The sequence below is a fragment of the Symphalangus syndactylus genome, chromosome 13, assembly GCF_028878055.3.
Source record: "Symphalangus syndactylus isolate Jambi chromosome 13, NHGRI_mSymSyn1-v2.1_pri, whole genome shotgun sequence".
In the NCBI taxonomy this organism is placed as follows: Eukaryota; Metazoa; Chordata; class Mammalia; order Primates; family Hylobatidae; genus Symphalangus; species Symphalangus syndactylus.
Genome location: NC_072435.2, coordinates 20,780,814 through 20,802,937, shown reverse-complemented (window position 1 = coordinate 20,802,937; position 22,124 = coordinate 20,780,814). Strand labels below are relative to the sequence as shown.

At 46.7% G+C, this 22,124-nt stretch overlaps 1 protein-coding gene across 7 annotated transcripts in view; it reads left to right on the top strand.

The window, feature by feature from the left end:
• Window positions 1–22,124, top strand: part of LOC129461052 (zinc finger protein 587) — a 125,628-nt gene that overhangs the window by 88,830 nt on the left and 14,674 nt on the right. For 2 of the 7 annotated variants that reach the window (XM_055239875.2, XM_055239874.2), the window contains exon 1: window positions 10,198–10,572. The exons of 3 other annotated variants lie outside the window; for them this stretch is intronic. In XM_055239875.2, the coding sequence (XP_055095850.1) occupies window positions 10,540–10,572 (33 nt within the window). In that variant the 5' untranslated portion in view covers window positions 10,198–10,539. Of the gene's footprint in view, window positions 1–10,197; window positions 10,573–22,124 lie in introns of those variants that run through there. 2 more of the 7 variants (XM_063615298.1, XM_063615305.1) reach the window with 2 other exon arrangements.

Below are 22,124 nucleotides of genomic sequence, written 5' to 3'. Positions count from 1 at the left end.
GTGCAGTGGCTCACGCCTGTAATCCCAGCACTTTGGGAGGCCGAGGCAGGCGGATCACAAGGTCAGGAGATTGAGATCATCCTGCTAACACAGTGAAACCCCGTCTCTGCTAAAAACATTAAAAATTATCCGGGCATGGTGGTGGGCACCTGTAGTCCCAGCTACTCAGGAGGCTGAGGCAGGAGAATGGCGTGAGCCCAGTAGGCGGAGCTTGCAGTGAGTCGAGATCCTGCCACTGCACTCCAGCCTGGGTGACAGAGCGGGACTCCATCTCAAAAAAAAAAAAAAAATTGGCCGGGTATGGTGGCTCACACCTGTAATCCCATCACTTTGGGAGGCTGAGGTGGAAGGATCATGAGGTCAAGAGATCAAGACCATCTTGGCTAACACGGTGAAACTCCGTGTCTACTAAAAATACAAAAAAATTAGCCAGCCGTGGTGGCATGCACCTGGAATCCCAGCTACTTGGGAGGCTGAGACAGGAGAATTGCTTGAACTCGGGAGGCGGAGGTTGCAGTGAGCCGAGATCATGCCACTGCACCCTAGCCTGGGCGACAGAGTGAGACTCTGTCTCAAAAAAAAAAAAAAAAAGACTATCCATATTCTCTATTGATAAAAACATGGAAGTGGAATTCGTGGACACTGACGACAGCAACACTAAAAGGAACAACCATATTAATTTTACGGCACTGTTTGCTGTTGCTTAAAAATCTATACATTTCCTGGGGGCAGGAATCCCAGCACTTTGGGAGGCCGAGGTGGGTGGATCATGAGGTCAAGAGTTCAAGACCAGCCTGGCCAAGATGGTGAAACCTGGGCGTGGTGGCATGCCTGTAATCCCAGCTACGCATGAGGTTGAGGCAGGAGAATTGCTTGAACCCACGAGGCAGAGGTTGTAGAGAGCTGAGATCACGCCACTGCACTCCAACTTGGGCAACAGAGTGAGACTCCATCTCAAAAAAAAAAGAGGCCAGATGTGGTGGCTCACGCCTATAATCCCAGCACTTTGGGAGGCTGAGGCGGGCAGAGCACGAGGTCAGGAGATCGAGACTATCCTGGCTAACACAGTGAAATCACGTCTCTACTAAAAATACAAAAAATTACTCGGGCATGGCGGCGGGGTCCTGTAGTCCCAGCTACTCGGGAGGCTGAGACAGGAGAACAGCATGAACCCAGGAGGTGGAGTTTGCAGTGAGCTGAGATCATGCCACTGGACTCCAGCCAGAGCGACAGAGTAAGACAATGTCTCAGAAAAAAAAAAAAAAGAAAGCTATACATTTACCTACTCTGATTCAATTATTGAACCCCCAGATAGTAGTAACACATACAAAAACATATTTACATAAAGAACTGTACTAAAGTGTCTGTAGTTTTATTTATGGAAGCCAAAACAGAAATAGCTTAATGATGTATAAACAGATGAATGAATATACAGTGATATTTCATAGCATGTCATCTCAGCAATGTAAAGGAGTGAACTACTCAAGTATCATCACTGACAAATCTCAAAATAAATATGCTGCATGAGAGCAACCAGGGATAAAGATTAAACTCTTCACGACATCAAATCACATATAAAAATGTAGAAAATGTAAAATAATCTATTATAAAGCACAGTTATCAGTGGTCATCTGGAAGGCGGAGGTAAAGACGTTACCAGGCTCCAGGTAAATATGAAGGTGATGGATCATATTACAGGTTTATTATGAATGTCAAAACTTATCACACTGTACAGTTTAAATATGTGCAGTTTTTGGCAAGTCATTTATTTTGGCTGGACACGGTGGCTAATGCCTGTAATCCCAGGACTTTGGGAGGCCAAGGTGGGCGGATCACCCGAGGTCAGGAGTTTGAGACCAGCCTGGCCCACATAGTGAAACCCCATCTTTACTAAGAATACAAAGAATTAGCTGGGCATGATGGTGGGTGCCTGTAATCCCAGCTACTGGGGAGACTGAGGCAGGAGAATGGCTTGAACCCAGGAGTCAGAGGTTGCAGTGACCCAGACCCAAGATTGTGCCACTGCACTCCAGCCTGGGCCACAAGAGCAAGACTCCACCTCAAAAAAAAAAAAAAATTATTTATTATTACAGCTTTAAAAATGTAATTTTTAAAAACCTGGACTTGATTTTTGCAAGAGGTTTATTAACTATTGCTGTATCATCTCCTCAACCTGAGTGAGGCAACTTGCCTTTGTGGTAACAAAAACATGATAAGCAATAAAGACCATAGCCAGATGATTCAAAAAGAATGATAGCTGGTCACATGGTGGGCCACGTAGTGGTCTAATGGATAACGCTGCTCCCTGTCTTCTTCCTCCTGCCTATGCAGGAATGGCCTTTAGGTCAATTAGACCAGAAGGACTACCAGAAATAACAAAATCTTTAGGTTATTCTCTCTGGCACTGACCTCAGCCACATAAGATTCAATTAAGAAGGTCCCGAGAATTTCTGTATGTATTCATCCTTCACAGCCATGTCTGGATCATAGTGGAAGCCCTTTTAAAATGCAGTAGTTCCAAAAAAATTATGATTTCCACTATAACCTCACAACATGTGAAGGTACCTTCAACAGCACTGAAACACAATGCACCATCCCTCGTGAAGAAGAGAACAATTTCACATTGCTCTCAGAAGCACCAGAGATTGTGATGAAAACTGCCACCCTTTCAGGTTGACCTATGAACCCAAAAATTATGGTATTTTTGAGATAGTTTCGCTCTTGTTGCTCATTCTGGTGTGGGGTGGTGTTACCTGAGCTCACTGCAACCTCTACCTCCCGGGTTAAAGTGATTCTTGTGCCTCAGCCTCCCAAGTAGCTGCGATTATAGGCGAACACCACGATGCCTGGCTAATTTTGTATTTTTAGTAGAGATGGGGTTTCACCATGTTGGCCAGGCTGGTCTCGAACTCCTGACCTCAAGTGACCCTTCCGCCTCGGCCTCCCAAAGTGCTGGGATTACAGACATGAGCCACTGCACCCATCTGCAAATCTAGTTTTCAAACAACTCCACACTGTAAATACAGCTCTCAAGATTGAAGGTGTCTTAAGCAGCAGAGCCTTTATCATAACACAAACCAGGGCAATAGTTAGCAGGCAGGCAGTCTCTGATTTGTGACTGGCAGGCTGGAAAATTCCATCTTAAGAATCCTGTGAGATCCAAGAGATCCCTGAAAAATGTAGTCCATCTTTTCAAGTCACCAGAAGAGTCCTCTGTGCCAAAAATGGGTCAGGTCCATGGCCTACCTCTTCAGAGACAAAGAAACGAGAATTGAATGAGTACTGAGGATACTAAAAAATCCCTCTGGTGAATGAAAGAAAAAGTTACTTCTGGATCATGATGAGGTAGGGGAATGATGAAACTGTGAGTACCTGCCAAGTGGTAAAGGTGAAATGCTTTTTGCAAGGAAACTGGCAGTCACAGAAGTCTGGCAAGGGACATGGGCAGGTTGAAAGATGCAATGGAGCTCCCACATACCTGGAATGTCTGCAGCTCTTTGATGTACGACATTCATTTTAGGCAGATGGCGTCCTCATAAGGGGTCTCCTTCAGTGTTATACTGAACAAGAAAAAATATTGCCTGGTTGGGCATGGTGGCTCATGCCTGTAATCCCAGCACTTTGGGAGGGCAAGGTGGGTGGATCATGAACTCAGGAGTTTGAGACCAGCCTGGCCAAGATGGTGAAACTGCGTCTCTACTAAGAAATACAAAAATTAGCTGGGCGTGGTGGTGAGCACCTGTAATCCCAGCTACTCAGGAGGCTGAGGCAGGAGAATTGCTTGAACCTGGGAGGTGGAGTCTGCAGTGAGCAAAGATCATGCCACTGCACTCTAGCCTGGGTGACAGAGCAAGAGTCCATCTCAAAATAAGTAAATAAATAAATAAATTTTAAAAAATTGCCTGCACATCTATGGTATTTTCTGCATGTAAATATTCTGGTGACCAATAAAAGAGGTGGAAGACTTTCTCACATTCATTACAGCCAAAAGGCACTTCTTCAGTGGGAGCACTCCTTGTGTAAAGAAGCTAGAGTTCTAGCTAAAGAATATTCCCCAGCCAGGTGCAGTGGTTCACGCCACTAATGCCCGCATTTTGGCAGACTGAGGCAGGTGGATCACCTGAGGTCAGGAGTTCAAGACCTGCCTGGCCAACATGGTGAAACCCTGTCTCTGCTTAGCTGGGTGTGGTGGCACATGCCTGTAATCCTGGCTACTCAGGAGACTGAGGCAGGAGACTTGCTTGAACCTGGGACGTGGAGGTTGCAGTGAGCCGAGATCACTCCATCACACTCCAGCCTGGAGGACAAGAGCAAGAGAAAAAAAAAACGTATTTCCCATTTATCAGATTCATAAGGCCTTGATCCAGTGTGAACTCTTGGCCTTAAGGGAGCAAAAAGACTGGGCAAGAGAATTTCCAAAATTTGCTTCACTCATAAGACCTTATTCCAGTATGCACTCTCTGATGTCGAAGGAGCAAAGAACTGTGTTGAAATGATTTTCTTTTTTTTTTTTTTTTTTTTTGAGATGGAGTCTCGCTCTGTCGCCCAGGCTGGAGTGCAGTGGCGCGATCTCGGCTCACTGCAAGCTCCGCCTCCCGGGTTCACGCCATTCTCCTGCCTCAGCCTCTCCGAGTAGCTGGGACTACAGGCGCCCGCCACCACGCCCGGCTAATTTTTTTTTTTTTTTGTATTTTTAGTAGAGACGGGGTTTCACCGTGGTCTCGATCTCCTGACCTTGTGATCCTCCTGCCTCGGCCTCCCAAAGTGCTGGGATTACAAGCGTGAGCCACCACGCCCGGCCTGAAATGATTTTCTACAATCACTGCATTCATATGTCCTTTCTCCAGAATGAACTCTCAAGTGTTTAATAAGGCTGGAGTTTTCAGCAAAGGATTTCTCACACTCACTGCACTCATAAGGCCTTTCTCCAGTGTGAACTCTCCTGTATTTAGTTAGACTAGAGGTATAAGCAAAGGATTTCTCACATTTATTGCATTCATAAGGCTTTGCTCCAGAGTGAATTTTCCTGTGATCAATGAAACTCGAGTTTCCAGCAAAGGATTTCCCGCATTCAGTACACTCATAAGGCCTTTCTCTAGTATGAACTCTCCTGTGTTTAACAAGACTAGAAGTTTGAGAAAAGGATTTCCCACATATACTACACCTATAAGGCCTTTCTCTAGTGTGAAGTGTCTGATGCTGCAAAAGTGAAGAGCTTGGGTGAAATGATTTTCCACACTCACTGCACTCATAGGTCTTTTGTCCAGTATGAAATCTCATGTACATGGAGTACACTGCTCTGGTGAAATAATTTCCCATATTTGCTGCACTCATAAGGCCTTTCTCCAGTGCGAACATTCCTGTGTTTGTGATCTCTTCTATGTTCAGTGAGGCAGGACTTCAGCTTAAATGATTTCCTGTATTCCCCACACTCATAAGGCCTTTCTCCACTATGACCTCCCTGGTCTTTGTATATATGTATACATGTGCTCTGCTTAGACGGTGCTTCCTCATCTTCCCCTCCATGCCAACAACCTAAAAGCAAGGAAATGCTGGTGAGGTACATGTTGACTTTGTTGAATATGCTGTCTACTCACAAGAGTATCTGACAAACCAAAAAACTAGTCTATGGAATTATTTACAAAAATAGGGAGTTGGGTTCAGGTTGAGATTGGGGCTGCTGAGCATGATCACAGATATAGAAGGCCTCATGTTGTCAAGGGCATGACTAAATGAGGCAACAGACAGAGTAAAGCCAGGGTCTATAACTCCTTCGTTGCGAAGGGCTTGCCTGTGGAAGCTTATTTGCTGATGACATGTGTGTACTATATAAAGAATATTTCCAGGCCCCCCCAGTATGACTAGAGCATAACATCCCTTGGTGAGGGATTGTTAAGAATGGGAATATAAATGGCCAAGAACGGTGGCTCATGCCTGCAATTCCAGCACTTTGGGAGGCCGAGGTGGGTGGATCAAGATGTCAGGGATTTGAGACCAGCCTGGGCAACGTGGTGAAACCCCATCTCTACTAAAAATAAACAAGTTAGCCAGGCATGGTGACATGCACTTGTAATTCCAGCTACTTGGGAGGCTGAGGCAGGAGAATCCCTTCAAACTGGGAAGCGGAGGTTGTGGTGAGCCGAGGTCACGCCATTGCACTCCAGCCTGGGCAACAAGAGTGAAACTCCATCTCAAAACAAACAAACAAACAAACAAACTGGGCCGGGCACAGTGGCTCACGCCTGCAATCCCAGCACTTTGGGAGGCTGAGGCGGCGGATCGCCTGAGGTCAGGAGCTTGAGACCAGCTGTGTCAACATAGTGAAACTCCATCTTTACTAAAAATAAAAAATTAGCCTGGTGTGGTGGTGTGAACCTGTAATCCCACCTACTTAGGAGGCTGAGGCAGGAGAATTGCTTGAAGCCAGGAGGTGGAGGTTGCAGTGAGCTGAGATTGCACCACTGCACTCCAGCCTGGGCAACAAGAGCAAAACTCCGTCTGAAAAAATAAAAGATACCAAACTGACCTTAATTAAAATGATTACTTCCTTTTGTATTCCTACCACCAGTGTCTGAGAATTCTTATGAAGAGAGTTTGGTTAGCCTTTTAAATGTTCATTTTTTAAATACATGGGTATTTATTTTTAGATAAAGTGTCTATTCATGTCTGTTGCTTCACAAAAATGAACTCTTGTGAAAAAAATTCACAAAAATGAATTTTATTTTCCATTACATTAAGAAATAAGAAAATAGGCCAGGAGCAGTGGCTCACGCTTGTAATCCCAGCACGTTGGGAGGGCAAGGCAGGCGGATCACCAGAGGTCAGGAGTTCAAGTCCTATCTGACCAACGTGGAGAAACCCCGTCTCTACTAAACATACAAAATTAGCCAGCCGGGCGCAGTGGCTCACGCTTGTAATCCCAGCACTTTGGGAGGCCGAGGCGGGCGGATCATGAGGTCAGGAGATCGAGACCACGGTGAAACCCTGTCTCTACTAAAAATACAAAAAAATTAGCCGGGCGTTGTGGCGGGCGCCTGTAGTCCCAGCTACTCGGAGAGGCTGAGGCAGGAGAATGGCGTGAACCCGGGAGGTGGAGCTTGCAGTGAGCCGAGATTGCGCCACTGCACTCCAGCCTGGGCGACAGAGCGAGACTCTGTCTCAAAAAAAAAAAAAAAAAAAAAAAAAAAAATTAGCCGGGAGTGGTGGTGCATGCCTGTAATCCCAGCTGCTGGGGAGACTGAAGCAGAAGAATAGCTTGAAACTGGGAGGTGGAGGTTGCAGTGAGCCAAGATTGTGCCATTGCACTCCAGCCTGGGCAACAAGAGGGAAACTCAAGAAAAAAAAATAGTGGACTGTGCTGGTGTGCACCTGTAGTCCTAGCTACTCAGGAGACTGCAGCCGGAAGATCACATGAGCCTGGGAGATCAAGGCTGCTGTGAGCTATGATGATACCAGTGCACTCCAGCCTGGGTGACAGAGCAAGACCCTGTCTGAAACAGAAAAAATTATGCTGGGTGTGGTGGCTCACGCCTGTAATCCCGGCACTTTGAGAGGGGAAGGCGGGCAGATCACCTAAGGTCAGGAATTCAAGACCAGCCTGGCCAACGTGAAATCCCTCTCTACTAAACATACAAAAATTAACAGGACGTGGTTGTGGGCACCTGTAATCTCAGCTACTTGGGAGGCTGAGGCAGGAGAATCGCTGGAACCCAGAAGGCAGAGTTTGCAGTGAGCGAATATCACGGCATTGCACTACAGCCTGGGTGACAAGAGCAAAACTCCATCTTAAAAAAAAAAAATTATTAGGCCGGGCGCGGTGGCTCACGCCTGTAATCCCAGCATTTTGGGAGGCGGAGACCGGCGGATCACGAGGTCAGGAGACCAAGACCATCCTGGCTAACACAGTGAAACTTCGTCTCTACTAAAAATACAAAAAAATTAGCCGGGTGCGGTGGTGGGCGCCTGTAGTCCCAGCTACTCGGGAGGCTGAGGCGGAAGAATGGTGTGAACCCGGGAGGCAGAGCTTGCAGTGAGCCGAGATCGCGCCACTGCACTCCAGTCTCAGCAACAGAGCGAGACTCCGTGTCAAACAAATAAATAAATAAAAGTAATTAATACTGAGTAGCGGCCGGGCGCGGTGGCTCACGCTTGTAATCCCAGCACTTTGGGAGGCCGAGGCCGGCGAATCACAAGGTCAGGAGATCAAGACCACGGTGAAAACCCGTCTCTACTAAAAATACAAAAAATTAGCCTGGCGTGGTGGCGGGCGCCTGTAGTCCCAGGTACTCGGAGAGGCTGAGGCAGGAGAATGGCGTGAACCCAGGAGGTGGAGCTTACAGTGAGTCGAGATCGCGCCACTGCACTCCAGCCTGGGCGACAGAGCGAGACTCCGTCTCAAAAAAAAAAAAAATACTGAGTAGCCCATTTATGGCTAGTGTTCTGTCACTGGAATGCTAAGCTTGTGGGAGTTATTTATATCCTACTGCTCAAAGTCATCAACAAGGTGTGATTTTTCACAAAAAATATTTGCATCCTTTGGCATAAATGGGTTAAGTAAGTCTGTCACCTCGCCTGGCCTTATTATTATTTATAACACTGACGTCAAATTACTAAAAGGAGTTGAATGTAAGAATATCAAGTAAAGGATACTAAGTGGGAAAAAGCGTTGTTCAATTAATTGAATGCTACAATGATTTGTGAACCCCCCAAATTTGAGACAGGTCTCCGTTAATTTAAAAAGTTTATTTTGCTGGCCAGGCGTGGTGGCTCACGCCTGTAACCCCAACACATTGGAGGGCAAGGCAGGCGGATCACAAGGGAGATCGAGACCATCCTAAACAAGGTGAAACCCCTGTCTGTACTAAAACTACAAAAATTGGCGTGGTGCCACATGCCTGTACTCCCAGCTACTCGGGAGGCTGAGGCAGGAGAATCACTTGAACCCGGGAGGCAGAGGTTGCAGTGAGCCGAGATCGCGCCACTGCACTCCAGCCTGACTAAAGAGCGAGACTCCATCTCATAAAAAAAAAAAAAGTTTATTTTGCCAAGGTTGAGGACGCATGCCCGTGACACAGCCTCAGGAAGTCGTGACGACATGTGCCCATGGTGGTTGGGGTACAGGTTGGTTTTATACCTTTGAGGGAGACGTGAGACATCAGTGAATATATGTAAGAAGTACATTGGTTCCGACCAGAAAGGCGGGAACAACTCGAAGCAGGGAGGGGACTTCCAGGTCACAGGTACACAGGTAGAGAGACAAATAGTTGCATTCTTTTTAGTTTCTGATAAGTCCTTCCAAAGGAGGCAACCAGAATAGGCATCTATCTCAGTGAGGAGAGGGATGACTTTGAATAGAATGGGATGCAAGTTTGCCCTGAGCAGTTCCCAGCTTGACTTTTCCCTTTAGCTTAGTAATTTTGAGGCCACAAGATTTTCCTTTCACAGATTCTACCAGCAGGAGAGTTGTTTTCTGTAGGAATCACAGAGATTCCGCTTTGCACTCCTGCTTTAGGGGAGCACATCGCCAACGTCCTTGATTTGCCTTAGGGACGCTAATGCTTCTGAGGGCCTTCAGAAACATCATAACATAGTAAAGCTTATCAGCCTTTGCTTCCAGTGCAGGTGTTTTGCGACTGAACGACTGTTTCAAAGGGTGTGGTAATTTGGATTTTTAGCCTTTGGGAGAATCCTAAATAATAGTTTTAGCTTGAGCTCCCTATTATTTACCTTAAGCTCCCCGAAATCTGAAGTAGTATTTTTCCAAATTCTTGAGTGATTAGTTAACAGACACTAGTATCCAGGAATCTCAATACGGCTTCTAAGGCTAGGTGAGACCAGTCCTCTGCCCTAGAAAGGCTTTTTTTTTTTTTTTTGAGACACAGTCTCACTCTGTCCTCCAGGCTGGAGTGCAGTGGCGCCATCCCAGCTCACTGCAAGCTCTGCCTCCCGGGTTCACGCCATTCTTCTCCAGCCTCAGCCTCTGGAGTAGCTGTGACAATAGGCACCAGCCACCACGCGCAGCTGACTTTTTTGGGGGTTTCACCATGTTAGCCAGGATGGTCTCCATCTCCTGACCTCGTGATCCTCCCACCTCCGCCTCCCAAAGTGCTGAGATTACAGGCTTGAGCCACTGCGCCCGGCGAGAAGGGTGCGCTTTTTAAGGAGAGCCCCTAATCTGACGGCGGGCTTTTCCTGCAGACGGACTCTGGGTATCACCCTCTTTAGTGTCCTGGAAAGTGGGGAACTACATTACCCAGAAAGCTCTGCGTTAAACGACAGCCAGTCAGAGCCAATGAACACTCGGAAAGAAGGCACTTTCACGTGTGCACGTAAGGTAACGCCGAGACTTCCGGGGTCTCTAGTAGCGGCTGTGTATCGGTGATGCGGGTGTTTCCCCAGTTTGTGGCCCCTGAGTGCTGGGTGGGACCGCGGTGACTGAACCTAGAAGGTGGAGCGGAATCGTCCTTGGTGCCCAGAGGCGGCTCTGCAGCCCCGTGACGGCGACCACTGCTCCCCGGCCGTGCTTCCCCAAGTAGTCCGATGGCAGCGGCTGCGCCGAGGCGCCCAGCTCAGGTAATTGTGGCCCCTTCTGTGCCCTCAGGTCACCCCATCGTCACCCAGGTCCTAAACCAGCAAGGGAGCGGCTCCTGCTCATGCGTCTGTAGCCGGTACCCGGCGTAGGGACACTGAGGCGCTCACAGGAGGCCTCTCCGTGTAACTGTCCGATGGGTTCACCTTGCCAGCTGCCTAGACAGCTGATTTATGAAGACTGGGGAATTGCAGTGGAGAAATAGTAATTCACGCAGAGCTGTCCGGCTGTTCGGGAGACGGGAGTTTTATTATTCAAATCAGTCTCCTCGAGCGTTCTGGGATCAGAGTTTTCAAAATTAATTTGGCGTGTAGGGGCTTGGGAAGTGGGGAGTGCTGATCCGTCAGGTTGGACATGGATTTATAGAGGGTTGAAGTGAGTTTCTCATGCTGTTTTCTGTTCCGGATGGGATGGCAGAACTGACTGACCAGATTACCGGTCTGTGTGTTGTCCGCTGATCCATCCAGTGCAGGATCTGCAAGATACCCCAAGCACTGATCTTAGATGTTGGGGAAACCAGCCCCACACCACCCAGCGGATGCCCCGAGTCCAGCGGAGACAAAGGAGTTAGAAAGAGACAGAATAAGCGTTTAAAAGGCGGATCCAGGTGGCCGGAGCATTGGAGGCTTCCTGGCGGCCCAGAGCTCTTGGGCTCCACCCAGTTTACTGGTTTACAAGTTGTTTGTTCGTATGGCAGATTGGAGGGGGAGGAAGGGATTAGGAAAAAGATTAATCAGTGAAGGAGAACTCGTGAGTCATTCGATAAGATGTATAGCACTGGTCGTTTCTGTGAACTTCCTTGAGCAAAGGCGTGTCTAAACTACTTAAGATCTTTAACTTATTGGGACTGAAACAGGTGGCAGCGGGTTTCAGGAGGAGCCAAGATGTTTGATTATACTCCACTGCTTCAAGGGAGTGTTATCTCCCTGAGCAACCTATGGAATGCCGCTGAACAGTTATGCTCTTGGGGCATAAAGACATGAAGGCAATAAGGAGACTTTTCTCCTCAGAGGCCACCCATGGCTTCCCAAGGGTGTCTCACACAGGGGAGACCAACTCAACTAGCACCCCAGAAACACATTAGGTTTTACAATAGTAACATTCTCTTCAGGAGCAACTTGGGGAGGTTCAGACTTTTGGAGCCAGAAGCTGCATGACCCCTAAACCGTAATTTCTATTCTTGTACCTAATTTGTTAGTCCTGCAAAGACAGGCTGGTCCCCAGGCAAGAAGGGGGGGTCTGTTCAGGAAAGGGCTATTATCAATTTTTGTTTCAGAGTGAAACTATGAATTGAATTCTTTTCCTAAGTTAATTCAGCCTATGCCTGGGAATGAAAAAGGACAGCTGAAATGTTGGAAGCAAGATGGAGTCGATTAGGTCTGATTTCTTTTACTGTCTTAATTTCCTCAGTTATAATTTTGCAAAGTCAGTTTCACCTGTTTCTGACACCACTGGGATGCAGTGGGGAGAGTGACAGGCACAGGGAGGGGTGCAGGCAATGGTCTGCAGATGGACGGAGCTGGAAGGATGGAACCTGGGGTCTACAGGCATCTGTCAGGAACAACGTGTGAGGCGGACCTCTTCCTGGTAGGGCAAGCAGGCCAGGGGCTGTGCATTCATCATGAGGATGCTAGAAGCCATGGAGAGTTTTGAAGAAAGGAGGGACATGATCCAAATCCAGGCTTTTAAGAAGTTTCCCAAAGGCCAATCAAAGGAAGAACATCATAGAGAGAGAGGATGAGGACTTTGGGGTCTCGGGAGGTTGAATCCTTTTTGTAGATCCTATAGGTGGTAGAGATGACATTTTGCACTGAGACAAGCAGGTCAGACAACCAGCCTTATGGTTACCTGGCTCCAGGTGTAGCAGGACGAGTCACAGACAAAACTCTTCAGACACCAGATTAAAGAAGGAAGAGGTTTTTTTATTTGGCTGGGAGCGTCGGCAGACTTATTTCTTAAGAGGCGAGCTCCCCAAAAAAGAAATTCCTAGCCCTTTTAAGGGCTTACAACTCTAAGGGGTCTACATGAAAAAGTCATAATAGATCAAGTAAGCGTGAGGAACGTGACTGGGGGCTACATACATCAGCTAACAGAACAAAAAGTTTTACAGCGCTTTCTCATACAATGTCTGGAATTTACAAATAACACCAGTAGTTTTGGTCAGGGTTTAATATTATTATTATGTCAACCACCACGGTCAGGTGGTGGCACCAAGGTCATCTAGCTATTTATCTTCTGTTTCCTTTTAACTTTTTGCTTTCTCCCTTTTCTCCTGTCTTATAAACTAGGGAAAAGGGGAGGTTGGGGAGAAACTGGGAAGGACAACAGGAGAAGTGGTGATCTCACACCATATTTCCCCCTTTTGAGAATTTTCACTTTTTAGTGGGAGTTCTCTTATCCTCACTTTCTGAGTCTCTCTGTGAGATAGAGTGATAGTGATTGATATAATACATGTGTGCTGAAGTTTTCTGATGAACTAAAGTAGCAACAAAACTTTTTATCATTTGAAAAAGCAAGGGTAACACACAGGGGAGCAGCAAGCAAGTTCCTATCACTAGCAATACACTTACAATGAGGGTTTTAAATCTTCCTATAGCTGGAAACTTTTCTAAATAAAGACTCAGGATTAAACTCGTGCCAAACCTGTACAGGCACATGTGCCACCTTTGTCATGTCCTTGACTATGTTTTCAACCACCTGTCCTTGATCATCTATTTGTAGGCAGCAATTGGTTAAGTTAAATTTTCCACAAACTCTTCTTTCAGCTGCTAGCAAGTAGTTTAACACCAGTCTATTCTGATAGATAGCGTTCCTCATTTGGGTCTCCTGCCGAGCTAAAACAGTCAAAGCTCTGCCAGTTTAATTAGTAATTATTTCTAAGACAGCCTGCAACGGTATGATCTGATTGAGCATGGAGATGGGGCTTCGGTATCCTCATGAGCCATCTTGTACCCATGTAGCAGGCCTATAATTCTGTATGATTCTTTCAGGGGGCCACTCATTATCTTTCCAGTTTCCTATAACTATGCCTCTCCTTTCTCAGGAGGCATAGACAGGGAAACCTAGGAGCTCACCTGTTTTTATGGGTAATAAGAAAAAGGATGGCTTAATAATGCCAATAACACAACTGCCTGCCTATTTATTAGGTAACCGAATGTAGGCTCTGTGCCCACATATCCAGTATAGTCTAGTGGAAGCCGTCCAGTCTTGATGAGATTCTGGATGAGTCTAAGCAGTTTTTAATTTAGAAAATTTACTAAATGGGTTCTTTTCAGTGTAGTTTAGGCCTCACTAAGTAATTGTCTTTGTTGTGCTGTTATACAACTTCTATCTTAAACAATTAAGCTTTCCTACGGGGATGATAAAGTCTTTCTTTTCTCTAGCTATACAGTATTTGTGGGGAAAAGAAAGAGAGATCAGCCTGTTACTGTGTCTATATAGAAGTCAGTAGACATAAGAGACTCCATTTAGTTCTGTATTTGAGATGCTGTTAATCTGTGACCCTACCCCCAACCTTGTCCTTGCAAGAGACATGTGCTGTGGTGACTTAAGGTTAAAAGGATTTTGGGCGGTGCAGAATGTGCTTTGTTAAACAAGTGCCTAAAGGCTGCTTATGGTTAAAGGTCATCACCATTCTCTTAAATCTAGAGAAAAAGAAAAACATTTGTCTCCTGCCCATCCCTGGGCGATGGAACATCTCCAGGTAAAACCCTTTGTGTGCTTTGTTTACTGAGTAAGGAGAAAACCGCCTTTAGGAATAAGGTGGGGCTTGCTGGAGCAATACTGCTAAAAGGTTTATGGAGATGTTCGCATATGCATCTCGAGGCACAGCATTTTCTTTTAAACTTATTGATGTTACAAGGATTTTTTGTTCATATGTCTTACTGCTGATTTCCTCCCTACAATGATTCTATTGTCCAGTCACTCCCTTATCTTTTTGATGGTAAAGATAATTATAAATAAATACTAAGGGAACTCAGAGGCCGGGGCGTTGTGGGTCCTCTGTAAGCACAGCACCGGTCCCCTGGGCCCCGCTTTTCCTTCTCTACACTTTGTGTCTTATTCCTTTTCTCAAGTCTTTCGTCCCACCTAATGAGAAGCACCCCCAGGTGTGGAGGGGCAGGCCACCCCTTCAGTATTGTCTAATAATTGAGGATTTTAGGACCTAGAAGTTGCTAGCTTGGGCTTTCTGAACTGGAATTATATCAGGAGCTGGATCAATAGGCACCAACTCTCGGGCTTCTTAAGGCCATCGTTCTCCGATAGTGGTTTCCTCGCATACATAACAATAAGTAACATTAAGGGAATGAGCTACATTTTCTGCTAATTGGAGAAACAAATTTTTTGTCTTTTTTGGAAGTTCTGGTGCTGGCAGATTCAGCTCTTCATAAAAGGTTTGAAATACTGGTTTGGGAGAGTGCTTGTGGACCTCCTCTTTAATTAAAATGGCAACTTGAGGGTTTAACCTTGTCCTGTCCATCCTCAGGGTTACACGTTCTCCTTTTTTCTAACGGGGATCTAGGGGATTGGAAATTATTAGTTCTAGTGTGTTACAGTGACCGGCAGCACAGGAGGGGTTGGCTTCCCCCTTCTGAAGATAAACCGGGTCCTTTTTGTTCTTTTTTCAAGTAGCCTAAATAACACATGGCCAATAGGCACAATTTTCACAAACCCTTGACTCATGACAAACATATTTATTTTCTACTCTGTAGCTCCTTTCTCTTTTTTTTTTTTTTTTTGAGATGGAGTCTTTCTCTGTCCCCCAGGCTGGAGTGCAGTGGAGCGATCTCGGCTCACTGCAAGCTCCGCCTCCCGGGTTCATGCCATTCTCCTGCCTCAGCCTCCCGAGTAGCTGGGACTACAGGCGCTCGCCACCACGCCCGGCTAATTTTTTGTATTTTTAGTAGAGACGGGGTTTCACCGTGGTCTCGATCTCCTGACCTCGTGATCCATCCACCTCAGCCTCCCAAAGTGCTGGGATTACAAGCGTGAGCCACCGCGCCCGGCCTGTAGCTCCTTTCTTAATTAAGAGAACCACATCCTATTTCTAGCTTTTTACTATTAATGGCTGCACAAGCATTAAATCTCAAAGTTATTTGTTTGGAGATTTCTTTTTTTTCTGTTCCAGTTATTATTTTACTTGTATTACTTAGGAAAAGGCCAGTTCTTATTCTTATTTTAAAAACGGTGGTTGCAGGGGGCTCAGATGGGTTATAACACACATCAGGTCGGTCATTTCCTGGGCTACGTACTTTGTACTGGGTGGCATTATACAAACAAGTTTTTTTTAATGTTCCTATACATTTGTAATAACTATAGAACAGAAAGATTGTTTTAATTTGCTGTCCTACCTCAGTGACCTGATGAATACACTGGGAACAGTCCTCAGTTTGAGTAAGATCTGTTGAAGCCTTTACTGTATAAGTCTAAAATTTAAGAAAAATGAATCCTACGATGAGCTTCCTCATGCTTCAGCCATGTGTGGACCAGTCAGCTTCCGGGTGTGACTGGAGCAGGGCTTGTCATCTTCTTCAGGGTCACTCTGCAAAGGTTGTCTGGGCTTGGTCTTACCTCCTAGGTTTCAGGTGCTGCAGGTTTTACATGGCTGTGGTGGATCCAGGCTGGGATTCCTTCTACCTTCACAGCGATGGGAGTGGTCAGGACGACAGTCTGGGGTCCTTTCCACCGTGGACACAGAGGCTATGTTCCAGTCCTTGATCTACACTTGACCACCTGGGGAGAAAGGGTGAACTGGGGAGAATAAGCTAACAGGGCATCTCTTATTTACCTAGGCTGAGATAGATTGTGTAATTTTTTCTAAAGCCTGTAGCTGTTGCTGTAACTTAATTTTACTTAACTCTTGGGGAGTGCCTGGAAGTCCTCGCAATATAGGAGGGGGCCTATGATATAATATTTCATAAGGGGAATATCCTGTTCTTTTAGAAGGGGTACATCTAATTTTAAATAATACTATAGAGAGAGCCTGTATCCATTTTAATCCTGTTTCCTGACATACTTTTCTTTTTTTTTTTTTTTTTTTTTTTTTTTTGAGACAGTCTCACTCTGTCACCCAGGCGCTGGAGTGCAGTGGCGCGATCTCGGCTCACTGCAAGCTCCGCCTCCCGGGTTCACGCCATTCTCCTGCCTCAGCCTCTCCGAGTAGCTGGGACTACAGGCACCCGCCACCACGCCCGGCTAATTTTTTTTATATTTTTAGTAGAGACGGGGTTTCACCGTGGTCTCGATCTCCTGACCTCGTGATCCGCCGGCCTCGGCCTCCCAAAGTGCTGGGATTACAAGCGTGAGCCACCGCGCCTGGCCTGACATACTTTTCTTAAACTATTTTTGATAGTCCGATTTATCCGCTTCACCTTTCTGGAACTCTGAGGCCAGTAGGCAGCATGCAGTTTCCATGTGATCCCCAATACCTTTGCCGTCTTCTGTACCAAGTCAGCCACAAACGCCAGCCTGTTATCTGAGCCGATCCATAAGGGCAGTCCAAATCTAGGAATAAGATCTTGAAGAAACACACGAGTTACTTCACGAGCTTTCTCAGTTCATGTTGGATAAGCCTCCACCTACCTAGAGTAGGTACACACAAGAACTAGTAAATACTTGTTACCTCTACACTTTGGCATCTCTGTGAAGTCCACCTGGAGATCTTCAAAGGGGGCTGTTCCGTAAACTTGTATGCTGGGCGGAACAGCTGGACCTTGCCTCGCATTATGCTGTCGGCAGGTAACACACCGCTGCATCACCATTTTGGCAAGGGCTGACAAATGCGAGATGTAGAAATACTGGCCTAACAACTTTTCAAGTGATTTCTGACCTAGATGGGTGGTTTCATTCATGCACAGCCAGTACAACTGCAGCTCCTAGCAGCTGTGGCACAGCTACTCTCCTATCTGGTAACCAAATCCATTCTTTCTCTATCACTTGTCCTCCTTCTGCCTGGAGAAAGTCCTTTTCTTCTTTAGAATAAGTAGGTACAAGATCAGGTGCTTGAGGGAGCAGGGGGGCTGTGACTGATGCCCGGAAGGGGGCAGATGCTGCTTTTCCAGACTCTAAGTCAGCGTGGGAATTCCTTGAACCTACCAAGGTGGAAGCTCGCTGGTGTCTTCGGTAATGCATAACTGCCACCTTGCAGGGTTTCCATACTGCTTCTAATAATTGCAAGATTTCTTGTTGATATTTTATGTCTTTTCTTCCAGAGTTCAATAGGCCTTTTTCTTTATATAATGCTCCATGCACTTGAAGGGTTAAAAAGGCATATCGAGAGTCAGTGTAAATGTTTACAGTCTTACCTTCACTGAGTTCTAAGGCCCGAATTAAAGCAATGCTTAAAGCAATGCGTTTAGCTTTCTGAGCTGAAGTGCCCTGGGGCAACAATCTGGCTTCAACCACAGTGTCTAGAGTTACTACCGCATACCTTGCACATCTCTCTCCTTGTGGGTTGATGAAGCTGCTCTAATTCATGTATAGTTCTTAGTCTACTGATGCCTAAGGCTGGTCCCGGAGGTCAGGTCTGCTAGAGTAAACTGAGTCCAACACTTCTACACAGTCATGCTCGACAGGGCTCTCAGATACTGGGAGCAAGGTAGTGGGGTTCAGGGTGTTACAAACTTCAATGGTTATACGGGGATTTTCACAGAGCAAACTTTGGTACTTAGTGAGTCTAGCATTCGTTAGCCATTGATGTCCTTTAGTATTCATTAAAGTCACCACAGCATGGGGGGCCTTTATGTTCAGGTTTGGCTAGGAGTCACCTTATCTGCTTCTTGTAGTAGCAGGGCAGTTGCTGCCAAGGCCTTCAAACACAGGGGCCATCCTTTAGAAACCCCATCTAGTTGTTTAGAGAGGTAGGCCACCGGCCTCAGCCAGGGCCCTACAGTTTGAGTTAAAACTCTAACTGCTATCTTTTTTTTCTCTGACACATACAATGTAAAAGGCTTTGTCAGATGGGGTAGCCCCAGGGCTGGGGCTGACATAAATCTTTCTTTTAACTCTTGAAAGGCTTGCTGTTGCTGGGATCCTCATTCAAAATGTTCCTGGTGCCCCCCCTTTGTGACCTCATACAAAGGCTCAGCTAATACTGCAAAGTTTGGGATCCACAGTCTGCAAAACCTTACAGCCGATAAGAATTTTCTCACCTGCCTTCCAGTCTTAGGCTCTGGTAGATTACAAATGACCTTCTTTCTTTCTGATCCTAGGCTGCGCTCCCCCTGTCGGATAGTAAATCCTAAGTAACGTACCTGCTGTCAGCAGATCTGAGCTTTTTTCTTGGACACCTTATACCTACAGTCCTCCAGGTGCCAGAGTAGAGCATCTGTTCCCTTGGTGCACCTGACTGCTGTGGGGTGTCCTAGCAAAGGTTATCAACGTACTGGAGCAACACGCAGCCTAGGTCTCTGGTGGGAAACTTCTGGAGATCTCGAGGCAATGCCTCCCCGAAGATGGTCGGGGAGTTCTTGAACCTTTGAGGAAGCCGAGTCAAAGTGTACTGAGTAGTGACACCTGACTCCGGATCTTCCTACTGAAAGGCAAACAGCTTCTGGCTCTCAGGGGCTAATCTGATGCTAAAGAAAGCATCTTTCAGGTCCAAGCAGGTGAACCAGCTGTCCTCAGCTGGCAGCAACTTTAGCAATGTGTACGGGTTAGGTACTGTTGGATGTAAAGTCACTGTAGCCTGATCAACTAAGCGCAAGTCTTGTACTGGCCTGTAGTCCTTGATCCTAGGCTTGGGAACAGGCAGGAGGGGAGTGTTCCATGGACACTGACAAGGAACTATAATTCCAAAGGTTCTTAGGCGCTTGAGATGGACCTGGATACCTTCAAGAGCTTCTCTGGGGACCGGGTACTGTTTTTGCCTAACCGGCTGGGCCCCAGGCTTAACTTCTGTAAGTACGGGGGCTTGGTTGACTGCCAACCCTGGAGGGTTGTCTTCCACCTACACTCTTGGCCACCACTTAGCCAGAGCTGGTCTTATCTCTTGGCCTGACTCAGTTAAGAAAAGTCTCCATTCCTCCTCTTGGGGGACGGTAAGGGTCATAATGACTCCTGTTCCGGGTAACTTTAGCAGCAAAGAGCCACGCTCTGTAAAAGAGATAGTGGCTCTCAGTTTGCTAAGCAAGTCCCTTCCCAACAAGGGCAAGGGACAATCAGGCATGTACAAAAACTGATGAATCACTTTATGTCCTCCTACAGTACAAGTCTGGGGCAAGCAGAAAGCTTGTTTTGCTGAAACTCCTGTGGCTCTGATGATGTCAATAGTCTTTATGGATAAGGGGGCGACCGGAGTGGTTACTACTGAATGTTCAGCACCGGTATCTACAAGAAAATCGATGTCTTTACTCCCAACTGTCATCCTGACCATAGGCTCTTTGAGGGTCCTTGAGCCTGGTCCTCCTCAGTCCAATAACCTGTCTGGTTGAGCAGGGCCCCTTCCTCCTTATCTGGAGCCTCCTGCTCCAGGTCACCTTGTTTTCTTTTTAGCTGAGGGCATTTGTTCTTCCAATGTCCTATTTCTTTACAATAAGCACACTGATTACGCTGCAAGCTCTGACAGCCAGGCTGTGTTTCTTTCCTGGGGCCCCCTTTCCTTTGCCACTTTGGGGAGACCCCTCTGATTGCTGCAGCTAACAGATCGGCATTTTGCCGGGCCTGGCGTTTATTTTCTCTGGGGTTTTCTTTACGACTTACTGCATCCTTGTTTACAAACACCTGGTTAGGTATTTATAATAACTGTGATGTGTTCATCCTTGCAAACCTAGCCTGTTTCTGCAGTTTTCTTCTAATGTCTTTTGCGCTTTGACTGACTAAAGCCTTGTTAATCATGCGTTGATTTTCAGGGCTATCGGGATCAAAGGGAGCATACATAGGATTAGGCCTCACACAGTCTCTCGTAGAATTGTGCTGGACTTTCTTCTTTTCCTTGAATGACCTCAGAGACCTTGTTAATGTTTGTGGCCTTCTGGGCTCCTCTCTTTAATCCTTCCAAGAGACCTTCGCTGTCTCGGTTTAGCTTTTGCGTATCCTCTCTTTCATTTGGGTCCTACTGGGGGTCGGTTCCCGGTAACTGTGTCCTTACATACTCTTGGGGGTTTTGGTAATCAGCCGGTGCATGTTCCTTTAGCCACTTAGTTGCTGCTGGGAGCACTCTCCGCCTTTCATCTGTGTTAAAGAGGAACATGGGCAACTGGTGGCAATCAGCCTAAGTGGGATTATGGGTCTGGATAATAGTTTGGAGCAAATCAATTAGAGCTTGTGGCTTTTCAGTATAGGACAGGGTATTGTTTTTCCAGTTGAGAAGGTCGGCAGAGGTGAAGGGCTGGTACACAAAGACGCGCCTCCACCATGTGCCTACCCTCATCTATTCCAGTATACCGCTGCTCTCTCAGGGGCATTTGTATCCTCGTTTTGGGTCTTAAATGAGCTGCCAAGGGAGGGGTTTCTCCTGAGGCTTCACCTCCTCTCTTGTCTACTCTGGGTGGCCTAGGGATATGTTTTTCTTACAGAGGCGCAAGCACTGTGGACTCAAAAGTGGGGAGCCTTTCTCCCTGGTAAGGGGAGGGCACCACTGGGATCACTGGTGCCATCTCCTGCAATGGATCTTCTGATGTTGGATCGAACAGAACTTCAGGAGTTGATTTCCCTCGGCGGGTGGAGTCAGATCCTTCCTTGGCTATCTGTCCTTTTGCTACTAGCACTGCTGCTGCCTGCCTTCTTAACCACTGTGGGGGGTCTAGCACCAGCTGTAACCAAGTGTCTATGTATGGAAACTGGTCTGAGTGTCCTGACTTACCAGTTACCTTGTGCCATACCTTAGAAACAAGGGACCTGTCCAGGCTTTCTTCTGATGGCCAACCCACTTCTAATGTTGGCCAATCTATTTCACACAAAGTTGTAAGTTTCCTTGGTGTCATAGTAACCTTATAGTCTCTATCAAATCCCTTCTTAAAATTTTTCAACATTATTCTTAGAGGAGTAGGCTTATTTTGTTTCTGACCCATGTTTCCTCAAGACAAAACACCAAGCTCACACCACACACACACCACAGGACAAAGAATGGGTAAAAAGGGAACACACACTTTTTCAGTTTTCACCAAACCAGAATCAAAACTAAAATCAGAGTATCCAGAAATCCAAGCCAGGTCAAACTAAAACCAAAGTATCAAGCAATTCAAGTCAAGTAAAAAACAAAAACCAAAGTGCCAGTACAGGCATGCCATGGGTGATCAGGCCACGCTTCCACTCAAATGGAATGGGCAAGTTCCGAAGACCAGTCTTACCAAGTTTCAAATGTCAGGACTCCAAGTGCCTGTTCCTTCCCGGTGTTCAGCCACCGCGTTGATCCTCCACGGGGGCCTACCACACACTGCTCTGATGAGGCATTCCACCGGGGCAATTGCCCACCCAGCAGCGCTCCCAGGATCCGCGTCGTTCAAGCTGGCCGGAGTCCCCCGCAGGGATGCTCCACAGGGCAGGCCTAAGCCGCCTAAGGGGCTGCCTCGACTGTCCATAAATTACCTGGATTCCC